The following is a 27402-nucleotide window of genomic DNA, read 5'->3' on the forward strand; positions in this document are numbered from 1 at the left end:
ATTTCCTGTCTCAATGTCAGAACAGTCTGCCGTGAGTCTGCTTCCCTGCCTCTCCACAGATCTCAGCACTGCGATTTATGTTCCCGAACAAATTAGACTTAATTTAAGAGCAAATCATCAGCAACAGGTGTAATAATCTTGGCAGAACATTTATTTTAATTAATTGCTTTCTGCCTAACACAGATAGAAGGATGCTGATGCCATTTGCCCTATAAGGATTAGTGCTGTCATGTACTTCATTTTTTTTTCTTCCCCTGGAACTTAAAGTCTCATCAGTTTTAAATTACAAAGGCATTGGTTTACTTCGTATTTAATCATAACAATCTAACTTCTATGGCAATGTTTATATAAGAAACATGGGAAAGAGAAATGGATTCTAACTACTCTGCAGCATTTTAGATTTCTGCTCCCCACACGTGGGCCCTATTGGGTTCCTCAGAAAGGCAGAGTTACGGTCGGGGGTGGGGGGACAGAGAGAGAATATGAATGAATGAATCTTCCATCCGCTGGTTCACTCCTCAAATGCCACAACGGCCAGGGCCGGCCAGCCTGAAGCCAGGAGCCAGGAGCTTCATCTGGGTCTCCCACGTGGCTGGCAGGGGCCCAAGCACTCGAGCCATCTTCTGCGGCTTTCCCAGGTGCATTTGCAGGGAGCTGGATCTGAACTGGAACAGCCTGGACTCAAAGCAGCACCCATATGGGATGCTGACATTGCAGGCAGTGGCTTAACCCGCTACCCCACAGCACCAGCTCCCATTCTATGCAGGTTTAATGCTGTGATTGTCAAAGGCACCTTGCACTAAGTGGCAGAAGATATAATGGCACAGGCTCCTATCTTCTCAAACCGGCCATACTCAGTTATTTAGAAATGATTTCATGATCTTTTCAAAGAGGTAGAGACCGCTAATACCAAACCCGAGGAAGGTTCCCAGGGGTAGAGCTGCAACATTGACACTACACTAATTTTGCTCCATGATCAGGAAATCAAACACCCCAATACATATCTTCTAAGAAATAAGACTGTAGGGGCTGGTGCTGTGGCGTAGCGGGTAGAGCCACTGCCTGAAGCGCCGGCATCCCATGTGGGCGCTGGTTCAAGTCTCAGCTGCTCCACTTCTGATCCAGCTCTCTGCTATGGCCTGGGAAAGCAGCAGAAGGTGGCCCAAGTCCTGGGCTCCTACACCCACGTGGGAGACCCAGAAGGGGCTCCTGATTTCAGATCCACGCAGCTCCAGCCCTTGCAGCCAATTGGGGAGGCAGCTAGCAGATGGAAGACCTCTCTCCTTCTCTCTCTGTGGAACTCTGACTTTCAAATAAATAAATAACTAAGTCTTTAAAAACAACAAAAAAGTAACACTGTAACCTTAAGACTACCCGAGATATTCCTTCATATTCTAACCAACTAGTTGCTTACTCATGTTTAAAAATACTGTAGTGAAATTTAAATCTTTCTTCCTCATACATAAAATCAAGTGTGAAGTTATCATATTCTGTATAAATTAATAACAAGAATGGTGATTAACATGCCTTCCTTGTATTGTTGCTGAATCTCAGAAGACAGGGATACAAACAAATGTTTAAAAAAAAAAAAAACCAGCATGAAACCATTTGTTTAACAAAACAACCAATTCTGACGAAACAAAAGCCCATTTAGTTAGGTTTTTACAATATAAAATAGATTTAGTACTGACATGACACAACTTTGGAATTATTCACTTTATTTGTCACTCTTCATAGACATTGGTCCACTTCCAGATGAAAAGTAGAAATCATCCACTTCCACTTACTACTCCACGGAATGAAACTGTACCACTAACAGAGCAACTTCACAGGTGGAGAGTTACTGGAGCCAAAACATTTTAGATTCATGCCTCAAGATATTTCCCAAAGATCTGTTTCTGTGTGTATCATTACAAGCATCTATACCCCACAAAGCTAGTCTCTCCACAGATCAATGCAGGAGTTTCAATATCTATATCAGACCAAATGGACCACAAACTTGCTGGATTAGAAGCCAGCTACCCTGTCCATCAGACAGTTCCAGAACAAAGCGACTGTATAAGCACATTGGTGTGTTAGGGCTGCACTAAGTTAGAGCGCTTTTCTGTTTCAGAGATGTTTGCATCAAATAAGACATTTACAAGAGGTTCATCAATACAGTAGCCCAGACATCATTTTCTCCTATCTTGTGTGAGGAGGTTAAGTGTTGGTAAGTTTCTCTAATAAATTCAGTGCATTTCTCCAACATAAATAACACAGGCTATTCTAAGTGTTTCACATTTCATTCAGTGCATATGTCCAACTTTATTAAATGGAATGAAATTATATTAAATGGCTATATTGTAATATTCGAGCATATTATGTAATCTATGTCACAATTCAGTTCCTATCAATACTATAATTCACTCTAAAAAAAGGCATCACACGCACAGACAAAATAGAGAACAAAACAATTTTTTATAAATTTATACTGTCTACTTTAAACCACACTAAAAGATACATTTTAATAAAACAGCCAATTTCTAAAATCCTTTTCTAAGCCTGTCATAAGGAAAGTTCAGTCCATTCGAATCTTCTGGTTTGTCATCCTGTAAATGATGCTATCGTATCCGGGATCCATGTTCCAGATGTTGTAAGAGGTGACAATCACCGCCAAGGCCAAGGCAATCATTATCCAGAGTACCATGTTGAAAACCACGGAGTACTCAAAGTTATACTTATACGCAAGGTTGTAGGGAGTTGTTGGGTTCTACAGTGGAGAAAAGGAGGAAAAAGTCAATCAAGAGGGAAGAATTTTAAGATGGGCAGTTATTGCAATGTGGTGGCTAGAGTCGCTCGTCTAAGGGACATTTATTCACAGATGGCACGCGAGCGGCTTGCACCAGGAGGAACCAAGGGGCGCCCTCCTGGAGAGGGGACTCGCACTGTCGGGCGCAGTTGAAGCTGGCCCAGCTGCTTGAAAAGAGCCAGCAACCCCTCCCGAAGCCGCCTGCGCGCGGCCGTGCTCCGGGACCCCAGACCTGAGCCAGAGCGTTACACGTGCGCCGGGAGACCCAGCCGCGAACAGCGAGGAGAGGGGTAGCTGTGGCGTAGCCACACAAGGGCTAGAACAGCTCTCAAGTGACAGAACCACAGCCACGTGCATCAGCTGGCGTGGCTCTTAAATACAATACTGAGCAGAGAAAAATACGGGCAGTGTGATTGTGTTCTATGTTCAAACACCGGACCCACTCAACACGGCTGAAGGGTAACGCGTATGCAGTCAAACTGGACGGAGCAGCACGTGACAGGCAGGGCAGACCGAGAAAATAGAAGGCCTTGCCAGGAACACGTGTTCTCTTAAGCCCCGGGGAGTTAACACGTGTATTCTTTAACTACTGTTGAGTGTTACACACTTGGTATAAATGACCTAGCTAATTTAAAGAGGAGAACAAATGGCGTATGGACCACACTGCCCAGGCCTGGCCAGGCCGTGATGGAGACGCTCAGTTCACTCTTGCCCCGGAAGGTGACAAGCAGGACGGCAGCAGGAGCGCAAGTAGAAGCAGGGATGACATGGAGAGGGTGGACTCGAGCCTAGGGGTGCTGAGAAGTCAGGGCCACTTCTAGACGGGAAGCGAGTGACGTGAGCAGGTTTGGCCTAAGGTGAGTGTGACGTCAGGGTGTAGGATGGGCCTGTGACAGGCCAGCTGCGGAAGCAGGGAAACGAGCTGGGGGCAGCGACCTCGTGAGGTGCGAGCACCGAGGGCGGGCTGCCTGGCAGTGAGGATGGAGAGCAGCCCAGTGCGACGCGCCCGCAGCACCGGCACGTGCTGAGCGCTCGGTCAAGGTCGCCTCCAACTCTTATCCCTCTCGCCCGCGACTTCAGCTGGAGGAGGATGGGGACACAGATGTGTGGTTAGCCGCACGGAGCTCATGGGTAGCCCTGCCCGCCTCTTTGTTTCTCTGGGTGAGTGGCTTCCCTTTCCCATGCATTTTACGTGTAGGACGCTGCGAAGTTTAGTGCAGAGTTCCACGGTCATTGTCACAATCTAATCCCAGAACCCTAAAAGCCCTCATGCTGAGGCCTCTCTCCTCCAGGAAGTAGGAGAGGCCCTCGGCGCTGAGTGTGCAAGGGGACCACACTGCCAAAGTGTTCCACGGTGTGTGCGGGCCCCACTTCCCACCTCACGCCGGAAGACACGGAACCCACAGATTCCAGATGGCGCGTGGAGCATGTGACTTCACCACCCCGAGGTGGAGACCAGCCAGTGACGTCACCCGTTCCTGCCCCTCACTGCACGGACGATTAGAGACGCTCCTCTCTAAGAAACTCAACTATGCACTGCAGCAGCCGATTCACAAACCCCAGCTACTGCCTCACAGAAGACAAAACAATTCAGCTCTACGAAACTTACTTGCCAAGACAAAGACAAAAGCAAAACCAGGGGCCAGCACTGTGCCCCAGGAGATTAAGCCTCCGCCTGCGGCACCAGCATCCCATATGGGTACCGCTTTGGCTCCCGGCTGCTCCACTTCCCATCCAGCTCTCTGCTAGGGCCTGGGAAAGCAGTGGAGGATGGCCCAGGTGCTTGGGCCCCTGCACCTGTGTGGAAGACCCAAAAAAAGGTCCTGACTCCTGGCTTCAGCCTGGCTCAGCCCTGGCTGTTGCAGCCATCTGGGGAGTGGACCAGCGGATGGAAGACTTCTCTGTAACTCTCAAATAAATAAATCCTTAAAAAAAACAAAAAACCCCTTCTTCAAACTTCTCTCTGGAGTCAATTCTTATCAAATTAGCAGGCCTAACATGCAACACTGAAAGAATCTATTACATAAAAGCTTTCCCCTTAAATCCAAATCAGTTTTTTTTTTTTTTTTTTTTGACAGAGTGGATAGTGAGAGAGAGACAGAGAGAAAGGTCTTCCTTTTTGCTGTTGGTTCACCCTCCAATGGCTGCTGCGGCCAGCGCATCTCGCTGATCCGAAGCCAGGAGCCAGGTGCTTCTCCTGGTCTCCCATGCGGGTGCAGGGCCCAAGCACTTGGGTCCTCCACTGCCTTCCCGGGCCATAGCAGAGAGCTGGCCTGGAAGAGGGGCAACTGGGACAGAATCCGGCGCCCCAACCGGGACTAGAACCCGGTGTGCTGGCGCCTCAAGGTGGAGGATTAGCCTGTTAAGCCACGGCGCCGGCCCAAATCAGTTTTTAAATGAAGGCTGTTCTTTCTTAACTCCTCCTATTTCTTTTTTCTTTTCTTTCTCTCTCTTTTTTTTTTTTTGACAGGCAGAGTGGACAGAGAGAGAGAGAGAGAGAAAGGTCTTTCTTTTTCCGTTGGTTCACCCCCCAATGGCTGCCGTGGCGGGCACGCTGCAGCCGGCACACAGCGCTCATCCGAAGCCAGGAGCCAGGTGCTTCTCCTGGTTCTTTTTTTTTTTTTTTTAAATATTTATTTATTTATTTGAAAGGCATAGGTACAGAAAGGCAGAGGCAGAGAGAAAGAGAGAGAGAGAGTTTTTCATCTGCTGGTTTACTCCCCAGATGGCTGCAACGCCTGGAGCTATGCCAATCCAAAGCCAGGAGCTTCTTCCAGGTCTCCCACGTGGGTGCAGGGGCCCAAGCGCTTGGGCCATCTTCTGCTGCTTCCCCAGGCCATAGCAGAGAGCTGGATTGGAAGTGGAGCAGCTGAGACTCAAACCAGTGCCCATGGGATGCTGGTGCTGCAGGCGGAGGCTTAACCTGCTATGCCACAGGGCCAGCCCCGACTCCTTCTATTTCTATAATCAGTTGCAACTTACTTTATGGCTTATACCCATATTGTATTATTTGAAGTTCTTGGGGATCTAATTTTGCTGTCCGCTCTTCTAACCAACTCAGACTCATGGTAGATTGCTTTGCCTGTGTTTTATACTTTTTTAAGTTCACTTTAAGGAAGACGAGCTGTGACTGTGTTCTGCCAGAGAGGTTTTACATTTAGTTTGGCTAGGTGCTATGGAGGTCTTAGCCTGGGGCCTAGGGCTTTCTAGAACTTGCTTGCAGGCAATATAAATTTTTTTTTGGACAGGCAGAATTAGACAGTGAGAGAGAGAGACAGAGAGAAAGGTCTTCCTTTTCCGTTGGCTCACCCCACAAATGGCTGCTATGGCCGGCGCTGCGCCAATCCAAAGCCAGGAGCCAGGTGCTTCTCCTGGTCTCCCATACGGGTGCAGGGCCCAAGCACTTGGGCCATCCTCCACTGCCTTCCCGGGCCACAGCAGAGAGCTGGCCTGGAAGAGGGGCAACTGGGACAGAATCCGGCGCCCCAACCGGGACTAGAACCCAGTGTGCCGGCACTGCAAGGCAGAGGATTAGCCTAGTGAGCTGCGGCACTGGCCGGCAATATAAATTTGAACCCTAAACCTACATGAAGGTAGTTAAGAATTTGCTGGGAGAGGGGCAGGCGTTTAGCTCAACAGTCAGCACACCCACAATCCCACATCGGAGTACCCGGGTTTGGTGCCTGGTTCTGGCGGCGGATTCAGCTTCCTGCTAACGCACCTTGGAGCAGTGCTGAGGGCTGGCTCAAGTTCTTGGGTTCCTGCCACCCACATGGGAGACTTGGATTGAGTTCCTAGCTCTTGCCTTCAGTCTTAGCCAGCTTTGGCTGTTGCAGATATTTTGGGGGAATGAACCAGTGGGTGAAAGATCTCCTTTTTCTCTCTCAAATAAAAAAATTTTAAAAATTGCTTGGGAGGGCCGCTGTTGTGGTGTAGTGGGTAACGCTGCTGCCTGCAGCGTGGCATCCCATATGGGCACTGGTTCATGTCCTGGCTGCTCCACTTCCGATCCAGTTCCCTGCTAATGGCCTGGAAAAAACAGTGGAAGATGGCTCAAGTGTTTGAGCCATGCCACCCACTTGGGAGACCCAGATTAAGCTCCTGGCTTCAGCCTGGCTCAGCCCTGGCCAATGTGGCCATCTGGGGAGTGAACCAACAGATGGAAGATTCTCTTTCTGTATCTCTTTCAAATAAAATAAATCATTAAAAAAATTGCTTGGGAGACTTACCCACACCCAAAGCATACGCCATCCCCCCACAGCCTAAACTGTCTTTCTTTCTGCTGGTGGGCTGCTCGTTTGGTCGATGTTCTTACTGCAGGTGCAATTGTTCCTGGGTCCCCAGCTTTGGCATCAGCTCCAGTCCCTCTGACACAGGGAGCCAAGACCTCCCGGTAACTGACTCCCAAAGGTTCTTGGGGCAGCCTGCTTACTACAGATTTCAAGTTCCTTTTCTTTACTCTGTAAGAATTTCTCTTATTTTCTGGAGAGCTGAACCACAGTCTTTTAAAAAGGTGTTCATATTTTATCTAGCACTTCTACATGTTGTGTTGCGGAAGTGTTTTTAGGTTGTCCAGGCTGCCATGCTGCCTTAAACAGAGGTCCTTCCACTCTGATTTAAAACGAAACAATCCCAAACCTGTCATCTCTAGGCCATCTTAAGCAGGTGTTCACTTTGACCTTCTTTCTGCCATCAGTAAACCTGAGCAGAGTGGGGAGTGTGGATAAATGACTGGGTACCTGGGCAAGGTGGGGAGTGTGGATAAATGACCAACAAAGCTCACGGTAGACAATGTTCTTGACTACATGATGTTTGGTACCCACAATACTCTTTTCCACTATCATATCCATAGAGTTGTGCTGAAGCCGTATGTTTGTATGTATGTATACATATGTACACATGTGTTTTACCATGGACACCAACCTTGCCTCTGACCCACTAAATGTTAAAATCAAAGCAAGATCCACCCCAAGAGACTACTGAAGTCAACCAAAATTATACAGAGCTGTGCAAGAAAGGATGGAAGAAAATGAGCCTGTGCCCCAGACACCAGGCCTCCCAGAAGTGCAGTGCCCACCGGCCCGGGGAGCCACTGGCTCCCTTGTACGGCCCTGGAGGTCTCCTTGTGCAGCCCGGTCTCTGCATGGCCTTCTTGGCTTTAACAGATTGATTTTTATCCCAAACTCCAATTCTTGCGTTGTCTGATCACAACCCCAAAGAGCTGGCCACCACTGGCAAGATGCGAGCGAGAAAGCTTCGTTTCAACTGCAATTGTTTTTCGGATTTACCAGCTGCTCATTCATGACCCCACAAGAGATACAGGATTGAATCTGCTTTTCAAAGTTAGGCTTAGCAGGTTCTAAAAACATACTCACCTCTTGTCTGGTCTCAAGGATAGTCCTTGTCTTCCTCACAAGGGACGGGTCAAATGATTTGACAGTCACTAACTCTACCACGGCGTTCCCACCATAAAGATTGTACATGTCATCTGCAAACTGAAAATCACTTATTAATGCGATTAGCCTCAAATACACATTTGTCATTTTGATGTCGACAAACATAGTATATATTCATTGTGTGTAACATGTTTTGAGACCTGCATACATTGCAAGATGGCTACAGTGAGCTAATTCACATGCATATCTCTTTTGCTGGCAGAGTCCAATACATTCTTATTAAAATGGTTTATACAGCCTCCATGTAGCTGCAAAACCGTACACTCACCTACTGGCTCACGATATACACTATGTCTTAAAACATGCGAGTCTTAAAGGTTTTGATTATGTTAAAATATTCAGAAAAGTGCTAAGCTTTAACATCTAAGTAAAATGAAATTACTTTGAGACTGAAGTTGTTGGCATATAAACTTGGGGAAGGGAAGCAGAAAGCGCAATGAAGGAATCTTCCTGGGGCGGGGCCTTTGGTGCAGTGGGTAACACACCACTTGGGGACGCCTGCACACCATAGCAGGGTGCTGAGGTCCGGGTTCTGGCTCCACTCCCAATTCCAGCTTCCTGCTAATGCCCACACCAGGGGACAGCAGGTAAATGACTCAAGAACTTGGGTTGCTGCCACCCCTGTGGGAGACCTGGAATGAGTCCTGGGCCTGGCTTTGACCTGGCCCAGCCTGGGCTATTGTGAGCATTTGGAAAGTGTCTCCCTGCCTCTCAAGTAAATAAAAATCAATAATAATAAACAGCAATCTTCCTAAGTCCTCTCTGGTTAATCACAAACTTCTACAAAGAACTAGAGATCTGCAGGTGGACAACTTCAAGGGTAGAGAACAAGCATTTATTATGCACCTACTAAATGTCTGGCACCGTGCTAGGTATTCTACTTTGGCTATCTCACAGTGCTTAATGAGAACAGAGTTTCAGTTGAGGAAAATAAGAAAGTTCCTGTGATAGAGGTGGTGATGGTTGTACCATATGTGAATGTACTTGAGGCCATTGAACCATACACTTACAAATGGTTCCAATGGTGAGTTTTATATATTCTCACACACTCACTCACTCACACACACACACACACACACACACAGTACTGTACCAGATGTATCACTCATTTCCTAATGCTGCCCCTTCCAGCGCCAGGAAAAAGTATCCCAGTGTACATACGCCACCTTTGATCCTGCTCTGTCCTTGGCCACTGTGCTGTGAGCCCCGCAGAGGACATGTAAGACTTGCCCGTGAGGCTCAGCGTGAGATGGGCGTGCCCCAGCCTCTCTTACCCAGGGGGCATTTACCTTCTGCAGGGCGTCCACGAGGATCCTAGAAGCATCCTGGAACTGCTCAGACTCTTCCCCGTAGCGCTTCCCAATTTCATCCAAACCTGCCAGCTCCAGCGAATACAGATCTGGAGAGTGGTCCTTGGCTAGATGCTTGTGTCGTGACAGCTTAGCAGAACAAAGAAAAACAAGATCATGGATGAAGTACAGCATCTGACACAGCCATTTGAGGTTTTATGCCTTACTGCACTGGGCTACCGAGAGCCACAGCAGCATGCCATGGCAGACAGACAGTCTAAAGTGGCGGCAAGGGGAACTGGTTTTAAGTGGAGGTTCTTGATAAAACCCACCTAACACAAATCTCATTGTTAGGAGCAGTTCCGGACCCCCTGAATATGTAATAAAAGCTCATCACAAAATGCCTTAGTTCTAAAACTTCAGATACAAGCCAGGGGGTGAAAGAACAGATGGTGGGCCTGGCTTGGCCTCAGGAATACACAAGCCACTGCTGGCCAAAGGGGAGACGCCTCCCATGGGCCCTCCCAGACCACCTCCTAGCGTCCCAGCACTACAGTTCCACAACTTGTCCCTCCCCCAAAGCAACACCTGCTGCAAAGCTTAGGAACCAACTTCAGCAGCAAGCAGATAGGTAAGAATTTTGATTTCAGTCACAAGGATGATTTTCTAAAATGCATTCACCCAAAAATGTCTTTCAGACAGATTTAGTTCCTCTCGACTTCTTCGACAGCACTATTAGCCCAAAGTGCTATTTCTATTTTAGGCCCAAAGATGCAAAAGTAAGTCTTAATGTCTGAAAAGAACTCAATGGTCAAGTTAGGACTACAGCCGAGGTGTTCTTATTCCCAGGTCTGTGTCCTTGGAGGATACATGGTCTCTCCTAAGAGTAGAAACGTCAAGTAATTGGTCTTTAACATGAGATGAGTTTAAAACTCCCAACACCACCACTAATTTCCCAGTTTTCATGAGATCACAAATCTTGGGCATAAACTTTTCAAATGTCTTCACTATCATTCAGGGAATTCTCTAGAAACTAGGCCAAGTGGAACTGAGAAATGAGAGCAGGCAACTTACCAAACTTGAAATGTCCTGTAATACTTGCAGTTCAGAAAGAAAGAGCAGGTCAACCTTCAGAGCCAAAGGAAACGAGCATTATTTAAATATGCATCAGAGAGCTGTACAAGGGGACTTCAAAAAATTCATGGAAGGGGCCAGTGCTGTGGCATAGCAGATAAAGCTGCCGCCTACAATGCCGACATCCCATATGGGTGCCAGTTCGAGTCCCACCTGCTCCACTTCTGATCTAGCTCCCTGCTAATGTGCCTGGGAAAGCAGTGGAAGGTGACCCAAGTCCTTGGGCCCCTGCACCTGTGTAGGAGACCCGGAAGAAGCTCCTGGCTTCAGATTGGCCCAGCCCATCATTGTGGCCATCTGAGGAGTGAACCAGCAGATGGAAGATTCTCTCTCTCTCTCTGCTTCTGTCTGTAACTCTGCCTTTCAAATAAAAAAATAAAAAATAAAAAAGTGGCAGTAGCACTGAATAATGGCTTCTGTGTGACCAGGTCTACATGGTCCTGCTAGCCGCCAAGGAGACGTGATTTCTGACCCATCTTGATTAATGGTGGTGGTGTGTGTGGAGGGGGACCGGACCCTCATGCTAGAAGGTAATACTATTTCCTACAGCTCAGTTCACAAAAACAATCCGTTTACTCACGAGATCTATATGAGAACAACCACAGAGAATCTACTACAGCAGACAACGTGCACAACTTTCATTTTCTAAAATCTCAAACGGCATAAGGAATGGGAAACTAATGATGATTCTCATTTGCTCACTCAGCAGCCACTCCACTTACTTCATTGTTCCTGCTCAGAGAATTGAGGGGAAGGGAATTGAGAACAGAGTTTTCCTGGAACAGGCGATTACGAAGCTGCCGTAAAGTGACCGAGAGATCTTCAAACACGGAGTTTGCCTTCCCCACCATATACACTCTCTGCGAGAAGAATCCAAGATGTTAAGTGACATTCTACGGATTAATCCCAATTTAACCAGGTCTCACAGCACTTTTCATAAAATTGTTAGTGTTGTTATCATGAAATAATGAAAGGTTAGTTTTAAAAGCATCAATAAAAACTTTATTACTCACTTCTTCACTGGGGGCCAACTGCAGAACTACAGGAGTTTCTTCGGAAAATAAGGAGTGAATGGAATTTGCAACGCTGTCAAGACTAAAAGGAACTGCCTGAAATAGAAGAGCAGAAAACCACCATTATTATCTGAACCGAAGTGGAAAGAAAAATCATTCAGATGGCACTGAAAAGGAGCCTTACAAGGAGAAGGCACCAGCACTTTCTATGGAAATTTAGAAGACACAAATCATTTCTGAATAAAGACCCCCTCTGGAGGGCACAGAAGACGAAACCGCCCCCTAGTGGGCCGAGTCTGGGTCTGCCAATGTGCCTAAGTGGGAAATAATTGGCCCAGGTCTAGTGCGGACTATTTTCTGGTTATTCGTGTATCCAAGGCAGCAAAACATTTGGTTTCAATACTGATTAAATGTACCATATCGAATTGTGCATTCCACAGCAAAGTATTAACTTGCATCGAAGAGAAGGCTAAAGGAATCTGAACTCATTTATTATTATTTATTGAATTTAACGGAAAGAGAAAACAGACCTCATTTTCTTTTCAAAGTTTAAAAATGTTCCCTAAGATTTGGAGTTTGTCTTCAGCTGGCCTGAAGACCCATAGACAAGGGGTGGAGAGTACACCACAAGAATTCTGAAGCCTTTATCTTGGGACCACATGACGATATTAGCTGAAAAGGCTGACTGTGATAAGACCTACTTTTTCACTGAAATTTTTTTTTTAGCCAAGTGTTAACATACATACAACAGACAGCGCAAACCCTAAGGTGTCAGTTCAACAAGGGCTTAGGAGGGAATGTGCTTGGGTTAGCAACCACATCAAGACACAGAGCATGCTGGTGCCCTGGAGGCACTCTCCTCCACCCTCTGCCTTCTATCCCCATATACTTGTTTTGCTTTAAGTTATTTAAAAATATATATTGGGGCCGGCGTTGTGGCACAGCAGGTTAAGCCACTGCCTGTGCTAGCATCCTGGCTGCTCTACTTCCAATCCAGCTCCCTGTCAATGTGCCTGGGAAAACAGCGGAAGGTGGCCCAAGTCCTTGGGCCCCTGCACCCATGTGGGAGACCTGGAAGAGGCTCCTGGCTTTGGCCTGGCCCAGCCCCGGCTGTTGCAGCCATTTGGGGAGTCAACCAGTAGATGGAAGGCCTTTCTGTCATTCCCTCTCTCTCTGTAGATCTGCCTTTCACATAAATATTTAAAAATATATATATATATTTTCTTCTCAAAAAATTATTCCTTATATTACTGTACTCAAACAAGCAGTAGTGATTTTTTCCTCCAGTAGTTCCCTTTCCTACTTAGCGGTTCATGTTTGTAAGTAGCAAATTAATGCTAATGTGCTACAGGCAGAAATCGATGTGATTATATAAATCTTGCTGATGAAATCCCAGCATCAAAATTAAGCTTATCAATTTCATGATACTGCAAAATGAAATCAATTTTTTCTCTTACTTAGGATGCACATTAACTCTTCTAAAAACTTTCTTAAAATGAGTGAATGAGTAACTGAAGAGGGTGCCAACTTGCAAACGCGTACTGTTCCCAGCCTCCTGGAGTCGGCTGCGAGTGCTTTCCCTTTGCCATCATAAAGGTCACTTCCTCAGGCTTTGGAGGGACAAGATACTTCAAAATGTTCAAGGAAAAATGCAATTGAAAGACAAGTTTATTTTGGTGCAAAAAAGCTGAAATATATGCATGCAAGAGGTCTTCAAAAAAAATTCATGAGAGGAGTGGGTGTTTAGCCTTGCGGCGTGGACGCTCGCATCCTACATCAGTGCCTGGTTGAGTCTGATACCCAATTCCAGCTCCTGGCTCCAGCTTCTTGCTAACATAAACCCTGAGAAGCAGTGGTGATAACTCAAGTAACTGGGCTGCTGCCACCCACAGAGGAGACCTGGACTGAGTTGCTGGCTCTCAGCTGTAGCCCAGTCCTGGCCATTGTGGGCACTTGGGCTGTGAACTAGCAGACAGATAGGAGCTCTGGCTCTGGCTCTCGGCCTCTCAAAATACAGTCATGAAAATGTGTATTATGATACAGCTGCATGGATTTCAAAAATTTTGGACCAAAATAAACGTCTCGTAATTCCATCTCCCAGGAACTCTTTGAAGTACTCTCATACATGAGCAAGTGACAGAGACTCGCCAGCACATCTCACTGGTGAGATGGCACTGAGGGTGCTGGGTAGGAAGTTAGAAATGTGTGTTGGGGGTGGGAGTGGCTAAGGAAGACAAAGCATCAGCAGCTCAGGAGCACAGCTGGGAAGCAGCCCAGGACTTCACACCGCCAACTCCTGCCCAGAGCCCAATAACTCTCCAGGTGGTCTCAGCCTTCCCGCCCCAGGAAAGCTCCCAGAGAATGGAGAATCCTCCCTCAGCACCACGTGGGCTACCTGGCCTGATAACACCAGGCAATAAAATCTTCACAGCTTTCCCCCAAGGCAGGCACCCTAGGGGCAGCCCCTCTGCCTGGCGCCAGGTGGGCCCCCCAGTCTGACAGCACCGAGTCCTGAACCCTCGGGAGGAACTCTCCTAGTGCACACTCAGCAAACCCTTTGTCCTGGAGGAGGAGGAGGAGGGGGAGACGCGGAGAGAAGAAGGGGACCGTCCCCTTAGAAGCCCCAGCTGAGTACAGACTGCGCTCAGCTCTCAGCGCTGTGCTGAGCCGCCCGCCTGGCCAGCCAGGTGCATTCTCTCCATTGAACCCTGTGACCTTGCCTTCCCCAGCCTGAGTGAGTGGGTGTTCTTTCTCAGAGTCTGCGTGCAGAGGTGCCCATCTGTTCTCACGGCTGCCCCACCCCATTACACCTTGCTACTCTCTTGTCTCACGTCTGAATTCTTTCTTGCGCGAAGACAAGAACCTATCACACCCATCTCTGCTAACACTTCTAGGTTTTAAGAAATATCATGAAGGGTCTGCGTTCTGAGCCTTACATCTCACTCAGCAGCTTCTGGTGGGGGAAAAGTGTTTTTGAGAGTGGCCAATCAGGGGCAAGCAGTAGAAAGAGCTCCTTCCCCAGCTTCCGGGTGTGTGAAATGCGCCTGGGCCATTTGCCAGTGTCTACTTTGTGATTATATGCTGGTGGAAATCGTGAAATGGCATTTTGGACCTTTTTATTTAAAGGAAATCTCCTACAATGTTTTTCTCCGAAATTGCATAATACATTACATGAATACTCCTGGGGAAAAATAATCTGCCTTTTCGTCTGTATGGTTCCCTCCCACTTTACTCGCACTTCCTGTGAAACTCTTCTGGTTTCTTTAAGCTCATTAATTTCCAATCATGCTCCATCTACATTGTCTAACATGCGCAGGTAAGGCTATACATTTCCCTTCTCTGGCCACTTCAGCTGCACCCCACAACTTTGTAACAAATATATGCTATACTCATTGCTATTCACTTCCAAATACTGTAGAAATTCCCACAGTGACTTCCTCCTCAAGCCACGAATTAGTTAAGAGTGCATCTATTCGTTCCAACTCTTCTTGATTTTTTAAAATAAATTACTTTCCAAAGTGACACACACACATGGCTTAAAGAGACGAACAGGTCCATACGACTTCGTGTGCCTCTTTGCCTCCCAACTCTTTTCCCATTCCTTTTGAGGGACTCAGCTTGCAATCCGTCAATCACTTCCTTTCGTTTTGACCACCTGCTCTAAATAAGACACTCATATCACTACATCTTGACGTGTCAATTTTAGGCGCTTCCTATGTACTGTCCATTCTAGAAAATGAGGATGCGCTCTCCCACATCTCCAAGCACAGCCCCAGCCCCTGCCACCCGCCAGGATCCTTTTCCGTCTCTCCAGCCTCCCAACCGTTCCATGGGCATTTGCCCTGGCTCAGTACTGTTTCATTATGATGCTAGATAAATAATATTGGCAGCCTAGCCTTACACCGAACAATCACTGCTTTTCCCTTCTGACTCTCCTGGTCCGCAATGGCAATGACAACGAGGGGACATCTACTATCATTCTACTCTCATTCCTTTGTAACGACAATGTCTTTTCTGTCTGACAGCATTTAAGATCTTCTGTTTCCTTTTGTAATGTCTCTATATCTAGATACCAATTTGGCTTTAGCCTGCTGTGTGTGCAGTATACTTTAAACCCGAGGAGTCGTATCTTTTGTTTGTTCTTATCATTTCCACATACTTTCATTTTTAATTGACAAATAATTGTATATATTTATGAGGTTCAGTGTGATGTTTTGATACATGTACATTTTGTGGAATGATCAAATCCAGTTAGTTAACAAATCCATCACCTCAGGTACTTATCATTGTTTTGTGGCTAAGACATCTAAAATCTACTCTTTAACAATTTTGAAGAACACAACGCATTATTATTATGCCATTCTTGTACCATTCTGTGCAACAGATCACTAACGCCTGAGCCAACAATTCCACCTCAGCCTGTGTATGCGAAGGAAATGAAAGCATGCCAAAGGGGTGTCTGCACCCGCACGCCGTGTCCTCTGCAAGGCAGACGAGCGGCCCAAGGTCCACCCGCAGGTGACCAGATTAAGAAAGTGTGAGGTTTGCACACAAGGGAGGATTATTCAGTCTCCAAAAGGGGATAAAGCCTGTCATTTGCAATGACACTGACAAGCCTGGATGACGTTAGGATAAGTGAAATCAACCAGGCACAGGACAAACACTGCATGATCTCATTTGTACATGGAGTCTAAAATAGCTGGCTTAAATACACAGAGAGTAGACTGATGGTTACCAGAGACTGCAGCGGGACTGGATGGGGAAAATGGCCAATGCTGATCTGAACACAACCCTAAACAACCATTTTGTCTTTATGCTCAGATTTAGCTGCATTGTGGTTATATGATATGGAATTCTTCATTGTTGAGATCTGCCTTATGGCCTAGCACATGGGTCATCTTTTGCAAGTATCCCATGTGTGCCTGGGATTAATTTATTCTAGCCCACAGCAACATCTGAACAAAAACTTCAGTCTTGGGGCTGGCACCATTGTGCAGCAGGTTAAGACGCCATCTGCAGTGCTGGCGTCCCATATGGGCACCGGTTCAAGTCCTGACTGTTCCACTTCTGATCCACCTGCCTGCTAATGTGCCTGGGAAAGCAGTGCAAGATGGCACGAGTGGTTTGGCCCCTGAAACCATGTGGGAGGCCCAGAAGAAGCTCCTGGCTCCAGCCTGGCCCAGCCCCGGCTATTGCAGCCATTTGGGGAGTAAACCAGCAGATGGGAGATCTCTCTCCTTCTCTGTAACTCTGCCTTTCAAATAAATAAAATAATTTTTTAAAAAAAAAATTGTTTTCCCAAACTCAGCATCATATAGACCACAGTCTTACACAATGCAATGACATTAGAAATTTAAAAATTAGTAGTCATTTAATATCAACAAAATCACCACATACCACACATGTCTTATAACTGCCTCCTAGTTTCTATTCCTTCCAATTTTTTACAGTTTTAATATATGCATTGAAAAATTTTCTTTGGGATTTGTTTAGGGAGACAACTTTTGTTTGTTGCACCTGCTGACTTTTTCACAACATTTTTTTTCCTGCAAGTACTTTGTAAATTTGGCTCACCTTTATTTTTTCACCAGAGGAGCCCTAGGCTGTGAATTCGGAATGACCTACTCTGCACATAGCATGTTTCTCTCTGGGGACTCTTCGGGCCCCAACAGCCTAGGCAGCAAGCTAGCTCCTCAGGGGCAGCTGGGGCTTTACTATCTTTAAGAAAGCTTGACAGAATTTTATACTCTCCAGCTCTGTGCAGAGAACACAATTTCAAAGTCAGCTTCTGCTCACCACTGTGGCTTCTGAGCTAGATTGCTTGCTTCTTTGTAGTTTTGAATTTTTATTATTGGAAAGCCAGAGAGGCAGACTGAGAGTTTACTCCCCAAATGCCTGTAACAGCCAGGGCTGTGCCAGGCCAAAGTCAGGAGCTGGGAACTCCATCTGGGTCCCCCACCTGGGTGGCAGGGACCCAGGTACTAGAACCATCACCTGCTACCTCCCAGGGTGTGCATTAACAGGAAGCTGGCATTGGAAGCACAGCCAGGACTTGAACCCAGGCAGTGTGATATGGGATGCAGGTGTCCCAAGTGGAGTTTGTGACTGCTGTGACAAATACCACCGCTGCTCTGGGTTTTCTGCTCATGTCTGGCACTGTGTATACCCCCGTCTCACTTTCCAGTTTCATCATGCCTGTAGAGATGGCTCCGTGAAGTCCTAGCCTGCACTTGTATGTGCCTGCGGGGGAAGGAGCAGTGCCCACTTCAGCTCCGTCACCTGCAATGGCCAATAGCCTGGGAAGGAATGAGTGAGCAGGCAAGCCTTCAGTCTGCCTACACACAAAGATGACATCCTGCAGGGAAGGCCACAACACGATGTCCAAGAGAATGTCAGCAGGATCATCGTCAAACTGGTACTTTTTCAGTGGCTCTCTCTTCTGAGCCCCACCCCCAACAGAATATTCTGGGTGGGGTGATTTCGTTCTGATCTTAGAAAAGTGCTCTCACCTGTACAGAACAGTCAAGTCTCAATGAATTTACAACCACAGCATCATTTTCTAAAAGAAATTGTTTTCCAAAGAATCCCAAAGGAAATTGTTTTCAAGAAACTGTGCTTCAAACACAAGAAGAGTATGTTTAGAATATAGTTCATACTGACAGCTGACAAAATTCTTAAAAAAGCATATCCCTTTAATTTCTGATAATCAATACTCACATTCTCCAATGGGTATGAAATGACACTGCCAGGAGGCAGAGCCAGTTTGTCCACTCCCTTCACCATCACCATGACAGTGGCCCGAGGCCGGTGGAACAGGTTACCCACTGCCAGTCCTGGCCAGGAAAGGTCCTGCGTAGGCAAAAGTACAAAACGGTGCTGAACGATGAGCTCAGAAAGCCACCTCCCCAGAATCTGAGCATCTCCACAGAGCTCAGGTGGTCTGCGGGGACACTGGCAAGGCCAAAGCCCGGGGAGAGTCAGCCTTGCACTCTCCTAACCAAGGAGGCTAATTTCTGCCTCCCTTGTTGTCTTCAAGTTTTACAGATTTGAAACAAAATCTGTAACCCTTTACGGAAAAAGGTAGGCAAGTGAACAAAATACAGGTACTTCTCAAATTCTAGCTTGCAAAATCTTCAGATAGCGCTGAGTACTTTCTTCCCTACTTAATTTTTTCCTTTATATGCAGAAACACTTCTATCTTTCTTGGTAACCTATCAACTGTCAATTTTTTTTTAAAGATTATTTATTTATTTGGAAGTCAAAGTTATAGAAAGAAAGGGAGAGGTGGTTCATTCCCCAGATGGTCTCAATGGCCAGGGTTGGGCCAGGATGAAGCCAGGAGCCAGGAGCTTCATCAGGGTCTCCTACATAGGTGGCAGGGATCCAAGCACTTAGGCCATCTTCTGCTGCTTTCCCCAGACCATTAGCAGGGAGCTGGATCAGAAGAGAAGCAGCTGGGACTTGAACCGGTGTCCATATGGGATGCCAGCATCACCAGCCACAGGTTTACCAGCTAAGCCACAGTGCCAGTCCCAAGACTGTCATTAATACAGTTTCTTCAGACTAAGCTCTTTCTAAATTAAATTCCTGCTGAAAGTAACTCATATTAGTTTGCTAATAATTATTTCTAAAGGTTATTTTAAGTCATTTTTATTCACATTTAAGGCTGTAAAGAACTAGGTACAAATTTCATCCTGGGGCTGGTGTTTGTGGCATAGACGGTTAAGCAGCCACTTGGCAATGCTCGCATCCCATGTGGGCACTTGCTCAAGTCCCGGGTGTTCCACTTCTGATCCAGCTCCCTGCTAATGAGCCAGGAAAAGCAGCAGATGATGGCCCAAGTACCTGGGCTCCTGCCACTCACATGGGAAACCTGGATGGAGTTCCAGGCTCCTGGCTTTGGCCTGACCCAGTTCTAGCCATTGTGGCCATGTGGGGAGTGAAACAGTGTATGGAAGAGATCACTCTCTCCCTCTCTGGCTCTTTCTCTGTGACTCTGCCTTTCAAATAAATAAATCTTTATTAAAAAAAAAAAATCACCCCTTAGTGGAAACAACCAATCGCGTTCACTTTGGTTGCCCAAAGAGACTGCAAAGGGTTCAGGGACCCCGGCTTTAAGCCCAGCAGCAAAGCAGTTCCCAAGCAGAGCTTCCTGTTTCAAAGGTGCTGAGAATCTAGGGGGAAAGTTCCTTTCGGTCACTGGTGATCTCTAGAGACCGTACCAAAAGCACTAGACTTAGAAAGTGAGAGGAGATGACAGCAAGACGAAGCCAACTAACTGCAAGTCTTTCCTTCTAAGCCCTTAGCTTCAGACCTCTCATGAGGACAGCACCTAGGCCCCTCTGCAACAGGTTCTAGCTTTGTCCAGGAAGCCAAGGTCGCAGGCTGCCGTGCAGCTACTGACCACGTTATTTTCCTAACCTTGGGCAAGATGTACATACATGCTGTCATGTTTAGCAAATCTATCACCTGCGCCAAAATAAAAATCACACATTCTGTCAATATGAGCACAATGCATTCTTTTACAGACAAAGGGTTTTACCACTATGAATGAACAATTGCGGGCCTCATGACTTATGACTTGGCTTCAGAAGCCAAGCTTGAAGCACTTAACCAAATCCTCCATAGCCACAAAGGAGCTTTTCCACTGGTGTGATCTGTTGCAAATTTAGCTAAGTCTGTTGCTTTTTTGAGCCCTTAGTAGAAGTCAACAAAAATGTCTTTAGAAGCAGCACCAAGCATTTAAAAGCAACACACGTACTTCTTTTACAGAGAAGCCCATGGACAGTGCAGCCACATCCGGGATTCGCTCTCCTGGTATCGGCCAGTTGCCATTTCGGAAAACAACAGACCCTGGTGATCTTAAGATGCTAAACTCATTGCCCAGGACTCCTAAGGAGAAAACAGATTAGGAAGCGAATTACTAGCACCATACACCTTTTGCAACCTGCTTGGAAGATTATTAAATATAGTACATGTTTCTTCGTTCTCCAGTGACATGGCAGACAAAGTTGTGATTGAACAAACTGCTGAATCCTAAACATCAACAAAGTATTTTTCAAAGTATCACTTTAAGAACTAAGTCCATACATTCTGCTGGGACAAAGGCACAACTACCAAACAGGATTCTCCTGATGATCTAGAAGCCTTCCCAGCCCTTCACAGGGGAACATACGGCAATTTGGCAAGAACTAGAAATGAGTGACAGGAACACTTCCTCTGTTTCTCGGAATGGAGTATTATCCAAACTCTAGAAGCAAAAATAAAGCCAAGGGGCAGGTGCTGTGGTGTAGTGGGCTAAAGCCACAGCCTGCAGTGCCAGCATGCTATATGGGCCCTGGCTGTTCCACTTCCGATCCAACTCTCTGCTAATGCACCTGGGAAAGCAGTGGAAAATGGCCCAAGTCCTTGGGCCCCTGCATCCATGTGGGAGACCTGGAAGAAGCTCCTGACTCCTGGCTTCGGATCAGCTTAGCTCTGGCTGTCGTGGCCATCTGGAGAGTGAACCAGTGGATGAAAACCCCTCTCTGTCTCTACCTCTCTCTGTAACTCTGTCTTTCAAACAAATAAAAAATATTTTTTTAAAAAAAATAAAGCCAATTAAGAACTTTAAACAAAAAAGGAAAAGTCAATGTCATTTCTCTAGAATTAAAAACAAAAATCACCCCGGCACAGACTCAGAAGGAAGAGAACTTGAAGTCTCTTCATGATTTTTATCATCAACCCTCTCTACAAAATCCGAAGTCATGAAGTTCCACTATTTCACCCTAAGACCGCAGCAAGTTAGTATGTCAGGATCGATCATGTCTTTGCTTAGGCCCCACAGGCAAACCCAGTGATATAAAACACCTCAGAACTGAAGTCCAGAAAATAGTATTTACAGTTGACGTATGCAGAGGGTGAGAAAAGGTATAAGAGGCCAAGGGTATGGGGCCTGGGATTAAAAGATTAAGGATGAGAAAAGGGACTATTTATCCTGGGCCTCCCAGGCTCAGGATGAGGTATTTGGCCTCTACACCATTACGTATTGCCCCAGGGATGGGTAGCTTCCACAGGGACTAGCAGCTCACACAAACTTCTTACTTCCTGTGAAAAGATTAGCTCCAAAAATCCCAAAGAAATCTCCTGCTGTGCCTAGCAGGGTGCAATCTGACTTTAGTAAAGCAACAACATTATTCTCTGGACCTAACTTATCGCTGAAAGGTATGAACAAGTCAGAAGGCAACAGTAAATGTTTTGGCATTACAATATTGACAGTAAATAGAAGGCCTCAGGATGGTGCTGCTCAGTGTGGCCCTGCTCAAGCCCAGCAAGTCTGTATTAAATATTTCTGCCTGATCTTTGTAGTTGGTGTCAACATCCAGGCTGCCCAACAGCCCTCCGGGGGCCTAGCACTGGAACACCTTGTGCAAATTTCTGCTTCTGGCACCTGTCACATCTCTGGACTCCCCGCAGGCACCTGCATACTACAGTGATGGGGGACAGCACCCCAATTTACAAACACCATGTTGGCCGGCAAACACACTCCCATCATAACACTCTAGCAGAGCTTTTCCTTGAACGAACTGAAAGGGCGTCCTAACGTCTAAGCTCCTTTCCTCTCACTCCCCCACTCAGCAGCACCAGAGAAGCTCAACGCAGGGGGCCAGGCTGGCGCTGTGCCGTAGCGGGTAAAGCCACCACCTGCACTGCTGGCATCCCATATTGGCACTAGTTTGAGTCCCAGCTGCTCTACTTCCGATCCAACTCTCTGCTGTAGCCTGGGAAGCAGTGGAAGATGGCCCAAGTCCCTGGGCCCCCGCGCCCATCTGGGAGACCCAGAAGAAGCTCCTGGCTCCTGGTTTCAGACTGGCCCAGCTCTGGCCATTGCAGCCATTTGAGGAGTGAACCACTGGATGAAAGACCTCTCTCTCTCTCTCTCTCTCTCTCTAACTCTGCCTTTCAAATAAGTAAATCTTTAAAGAAAAAAGAAAGTTCATCACAGAGGCAACAGAAGACTTCTCGAGCTGCCTGCCTCCCCACCCCATCGCTGTTTGTCTGCACAAGCACCTATGGGAAGCCCCTTCTCAGGCACCTTCACGTCTTCACCTGTTAGCCAGTTGGTGTGGCAGGAGAGAGGTGGCCCGCTGGCGGCAGGCAGCAAAGACGCCCCTGTAGCACATGTGTCCCACAGAAGCAAGGATTCCAGTGTGTCTTGTTCACAGGCTCTCCCTAGGGCTGAGAACTGTGCCTGGCATACTGGTGCTCAGTGAATACGCAGAGCCAGTGGGTGAGTGAAGTCTCAATTCGGCCATCACTTTTCCCCTCAATTGGCTCTTCCACCGCAGCATAAAAACATGCTTGGGGGGTGCTGCCATTCGGAAATCAAACCACAAGCCCCACCCGCCGTGGTCCTCCCAGTCTCCACGAGAGGAAGAATCCAGGAAGAGCAGCCCGCCACCACTCGCTTCTCCCCTGCATCTCACATGTGCCGCCTAACCTGCCGCTTGGACCCCAGCACTGCCATCACTCACCCAATCCAAGAGACAAGTTTTAGCTCTTCTTTATTCATCCCCAAGTGCTGGCTACTAGCAGCTGGCTCCCTCTGTGACAATCCCTTGCCTTGATCTTCATGAAGCTAAGAGCCCCTAGTTTTCTTTTTCTTATTTGAAAGGCAGAGTGACAGAGAGAGACAGAGACAGAGAGAGAAAGAGATCTTCCCTCTGCTGGCTCACTCCCCAGATGGCCACGTCAGATCCAGGAACTCCATCCAGGTCTCCCACATGGGAGGCAGGGGCCCAGGCACTTGGGCCATCTTCTGCTGCTTTCTGAGGCCATTAGCAGGGAGCTGGATTGGAAGTGGAGCAGCCAGGCCCCAAACCAGAGCTCATAGGAGATGCCAGCGCCACAGGTGGTGGCCCAACTCACTGTGCCACAACCTGGGCCTGGTTTTCCTTTCAAACGCTCTGCCTGCTTTCGTTTCTGTCCCTTCCCAGCCACTAAAGCAGTGCTGTTCAAACTTTTTAGACCTCACCCCTTTCAGTGCAGATGAGACGGTAGTCCCCGTTTATACAAGGGGACTTCAAAAAGCTCCTGGAACCTGGAATTGGATTTATTTTGGGGTAAAAGGAAAATCTGAAGTCATATATAATTTTTTCCCATAATACGCATTGTCCATGAACTTTCTGAAGATCTTGTCTGTGTATATAAATATGTATGAGGGGACTTCAAAAAGTTTGCGGGAAAATGGAATTCCATAGTATTTTTCCACATTTTGAAGTGTGTGTGTGTGTGAGACAGAGACAGAGAGAGAGAGAGAGAGAGAGAGAGAGAAGTATACATTTCTACACATGACCTTAGCCAAAAGGCTAAGAAGCGATATTAGTATACACTTCTTACAGTGTCCTGGTACAGCACATAAAGCTACCTCTGGCAACACCAGCATCCCATATCAGAGTGCCAGTTCAAATCCCAGCTGCTCTGCTTCTGATCCAGCTCCCTGCTAATGCACCTGGGAAAGCAGTGGAAGGTGATCCAAATGCTTAGGCCCCTGCCACCCACATGGGAGACCCAGATGGAGTTCCTGGCCCCTGACTTGGCCAGCCTTGGCTGAAAGAGCTCTCTCTCCCTGTCCCTGTCCCTCTGTCTGTTTCTCTGAGTGTGTGTCACTCTGCCTTTCAAATAAATAAGTAAATCTATAAAAATAGACATAAATGAAGATTCTAGTACATTCTCATCGTATCACATATCTCATGGTATCACCTAGCCCGCCCCACTTTGGAGATCCGAGGGCTCCTCTCCTGACCCTCACCGCCTTCCTAGTCTACATCTCTCCCTCACTGAGCCCATCTACTCCTTAGACTGCAAATCCCAAAAACATACTAACAGCCCCCTGATTTTTATTTCCAGTCTAGATTTCCCATGAGCCTTAGACCTACAAACCCAACAGCTTACTGTGCATTTCCTCCAAAGTCCCATGGGCCCTTTAAAACTCAATAGGATCAAAACAGAACTCGCCGTTTTCCCATGTGCTTCTCCTGTGTTCTCTAGCTCTGAAGATGCCAGCACCTTCCACTCAGCTTCTTGAATCCATCCTTACCTCCTCCCTCCACACCGCCGATCACCAAGCACTGAATTCTGTCGGTCTGGTTCTCTTAGTGTCTCCCCACCCTGTGCAGTGCACACTCTTCAGGGCCTGCTGAGGTTGGTGACAACCGTCTGTTTCACGTCCTTGTCATGCCACTCTCTGACCCGGCTTCCTACCACCTTTTTAAACACAGATCTGCCAGATCACTCTTCTACTTAAATGCCTTCATTCGCTGCTCAAAACCTTCGAGGCAAAATTCCCCAAACCCCACCTACCTCAGCAACCTTGCTTCTGGGACCTCCCAACTCAATGCCTATACATCCCTGCCCCACCAAATGATCTGCTCTTTTGTTCTCACATCTCTGTGGGTTTTTTTTTTTTACACATGCCGTTGGTCTAAACTGCCTTGCCTTCATACCGCCTCTCATATTTTTCCTACAATACACTTCTCCTAGGGAACTTCCCTCCACCACCACCCCGCCACCCCTGCCAGCTAGACGTTAAGTGTCTCTCCCCTGGGGCATTCCACCAGCCTGAGCTATGATCTTTTATGACTGGGGGATGAAATCAATCACTAATTTCCCAAAAAATGGCTCCTACTTTTGTCCTCCAGGGCAGCAGTGACCAAATGAACCTATTCTACATGAAGTCCCTTCAAACCCCATGTGTTTGCCCTTGACCTCTCCTTTCCAGGCTAAACATCTGGATTGCTTTCAAATACTCCTCATGACCTGGTATTCATAACCCAAGTTCCCTATCTCTTTTGTGTCCCCCTCCCCCTTTCCCTAGTTCTCCCTCTGGTCTGGTAACACTGTTTGAAGGATTTTTATTCTTTTCTGAAATGCGGAAGCCAGAGCTCCTAACCGTGGTTTTCATGAAATCACATTTAGTCACTATGGAAAATAATAATTTAACCTCATCTGACAAGACTGGGCAAAGCAGAAGCTCACGGGATCAGAGCCTTGGTCTGTGGAAATTTGACCGTTCCAGTCCAGAAAGCCTGTTCAAAGCTCATACAGAAGCAATTACTTTATGTCAGACCAAAAGCAAACAGAAAAACCTAGACCTACCTCCCTGACTCAAAACAGTATCAGACATAAGATCAAGACATGGAATGTCAGTAGATGTTCAGTTCAACTACAGTATCGGAGGGAAGACTTGGCAGATTTCAAAAACTGAATGAAAAATTTTTTAAAAAACCCCCCAAAGTATGCCAATAGATCAGAATGACATTTCCAGAGCGAGAAACAGCAACGAAAGAAATCAAACAGGGACCCTAAAAGTTTGGGGGCATGAAAATGAAACAACTGTCATCAACACACAAGCCTGGGCAGAGCCAGGGACGGAGGGAGGTTGCAGCCCTCAAGAACACCATTGGTCTACAGCCCACGCAGGATTAGATCACCACTGTAAAAAGCACTCCCAGTAGCTCGCGCAGCAGAGGCACAGGCCTCCCACAGGTTTTGACGGTGACACGCTGGGGACCACAGCACCTGTTCATCCGAGTTGTTCTCAACGCGGCCTCTTCTTCCCTGGTACTGTCTGTGCCCTCAGTCTAACCCCCATCACCCCCGCATTCTCACAGACTTAACAGGACGTGCGCCAGAAGGGCCCACCCTTTGCAGGCAGCACACCTGGATTCAAATCCAGCCTTGCTACTTAGCTACCTGTGGCTGCTGGGTAGTTTATGTAGGCTTGATCGCTCTGCAAAACGAGGCTGATACCCTCTTCTACCGATTGCTGTAAAATAAAACGCGGTACCACGACACATAGTAAAAAGGCCAGACTATTAGCGGACTTCCACTCCTCTTGCTAAATGGTAGGGAACCCAGGTTCTGCTCAGAAAGCTCTCATTTATTTGACATGTGACCCTAAAGAGGTGACTCACAGCCTAGTTTCCAAATCCTTAAAATTAGGAACTGTGATAAACTCATGAGAGGGACTTTGTATTCGCCTGAAAAAAAAAATAAATAAATAACATGCAAACAATGACTACATCTCCATTTCTGTGCCCCGAAACATATACAAGGGAGGGGAGGGGATTTTATCTTTTATTGATAACAACTACTAGAAATTAAGGCACCACATTAATGTAAAATAAAAATAAAATAAAAGGCAGCCGACCATGGCGGTTAGGAAGTCTGCCTGCTCTCCTTGGCTCCTTGGCAGCGGGCTGCGGTTCAACAGTTCATTGAGAAACGCATCCCCCTCCTCCGATAGGGCCTCCCGAGCCGGAAAAGGAGGCCGGGCTGACCGGAGGTCGGCGACACGGCGGGCGGAGGCGCCTTGCTCAAAGAGGCGGAGGGTGGAGGCCGGCTCAGGCCGCGCCGCCACAGGCCCAGGCGGAGAGAAGCCGAGAGGGAGGCGGCCGAAGCTAGGCCGCAGCCGGCTCCCCGCACTGCGGCACACGCCCCGCCGCCGCAGCCGCCCACCTGCGGTGGCCCCCGACCCCCAAGCCCCGCGGCACGGGCCTCCCGGAGCGCGCGCCCCGCCCGCCCCCTGGTTCCTCACCCGCCACCAACACGGACAGGAGCGCGACGAGCACAGCCATGGTGCCGCGGCAGCTGCAGCACTGCGGGGGGACACGAGCGACTACCTCTGCGTGAAGGGGTGACGCGCTCCGGCTCGTTCCGACTCCCAGAGCCAGTCCCTTCGT

At 47.4% G+C, this 27402-nt stretch overlaps 1 protein-coding gene across 1 annotated transcript; it reads right to left on the reverse strand.

Annotated features, from left to right (window-relative positions):
* Nucleotides 1-1512: 1512 nt before the first annotated feature.
* ATP6AP2 (ATPase H+ transporting accessory protein 2) lies at nt 1513-27402 on the reverse strand. Its single transcript, XM_062183624.1, has 9 exons — nt 27258-27402; nt 20442-20572; nt 18398-18529; nt 11681-11776; nt 11390-11527; nt 10608-10661; nt 9534-9683; nt 8164-8283; nt 1513-2749 (listed from the first exon to the last, which is right to left on the reverse strand). Exons 1-9 carry the CDS (start codon nt 27295-27297, stop codon nt 2558-2560), a joined length of 1053 nt encoding a protein of 350 aa, XP_062039608.1. The 5' UTR covers nt 27298-27402; the 3' UTR covers nt 1513-2557.

This window comes from Lepus europaeus, chromosome X, assembly GCF_033115175.1.
Source record: "Lepus europaeus isolate LE1 chromosome X, mLepTim1.pri, whole genome shotgun sequence".
Taxonomy (NCBI): domain Eukaryota; kingdom Metazoa; phylum Chordata; class Mammalia; order Lagomorpha; family Leporidae; genus Lepus; species Lepus europaeus.

Coding starts and splice junctions, on each gene's coding strand:
- ATP6AP2 (XM_062183624.1), bottom strand. CDS start 27,297: ATGGCTGTGCTCGTCGCGCTCCTGTCCGTGTTGGTGGCGG. Junction 11,777..18,397: donor TTTCATACCCATTGGAGAAT/GTGAGTATTGAT, acceptor CTTCTATTTCAG/GCAGTTCCTTTTAGTCTTGA. Junction 9,684..10,607: donor TACAGGACATTTCAAGTTTG/GTAAGTTGCCTG, acceptor TGTTCTGCTAAG/CTGTCACGACACAAGCATCT.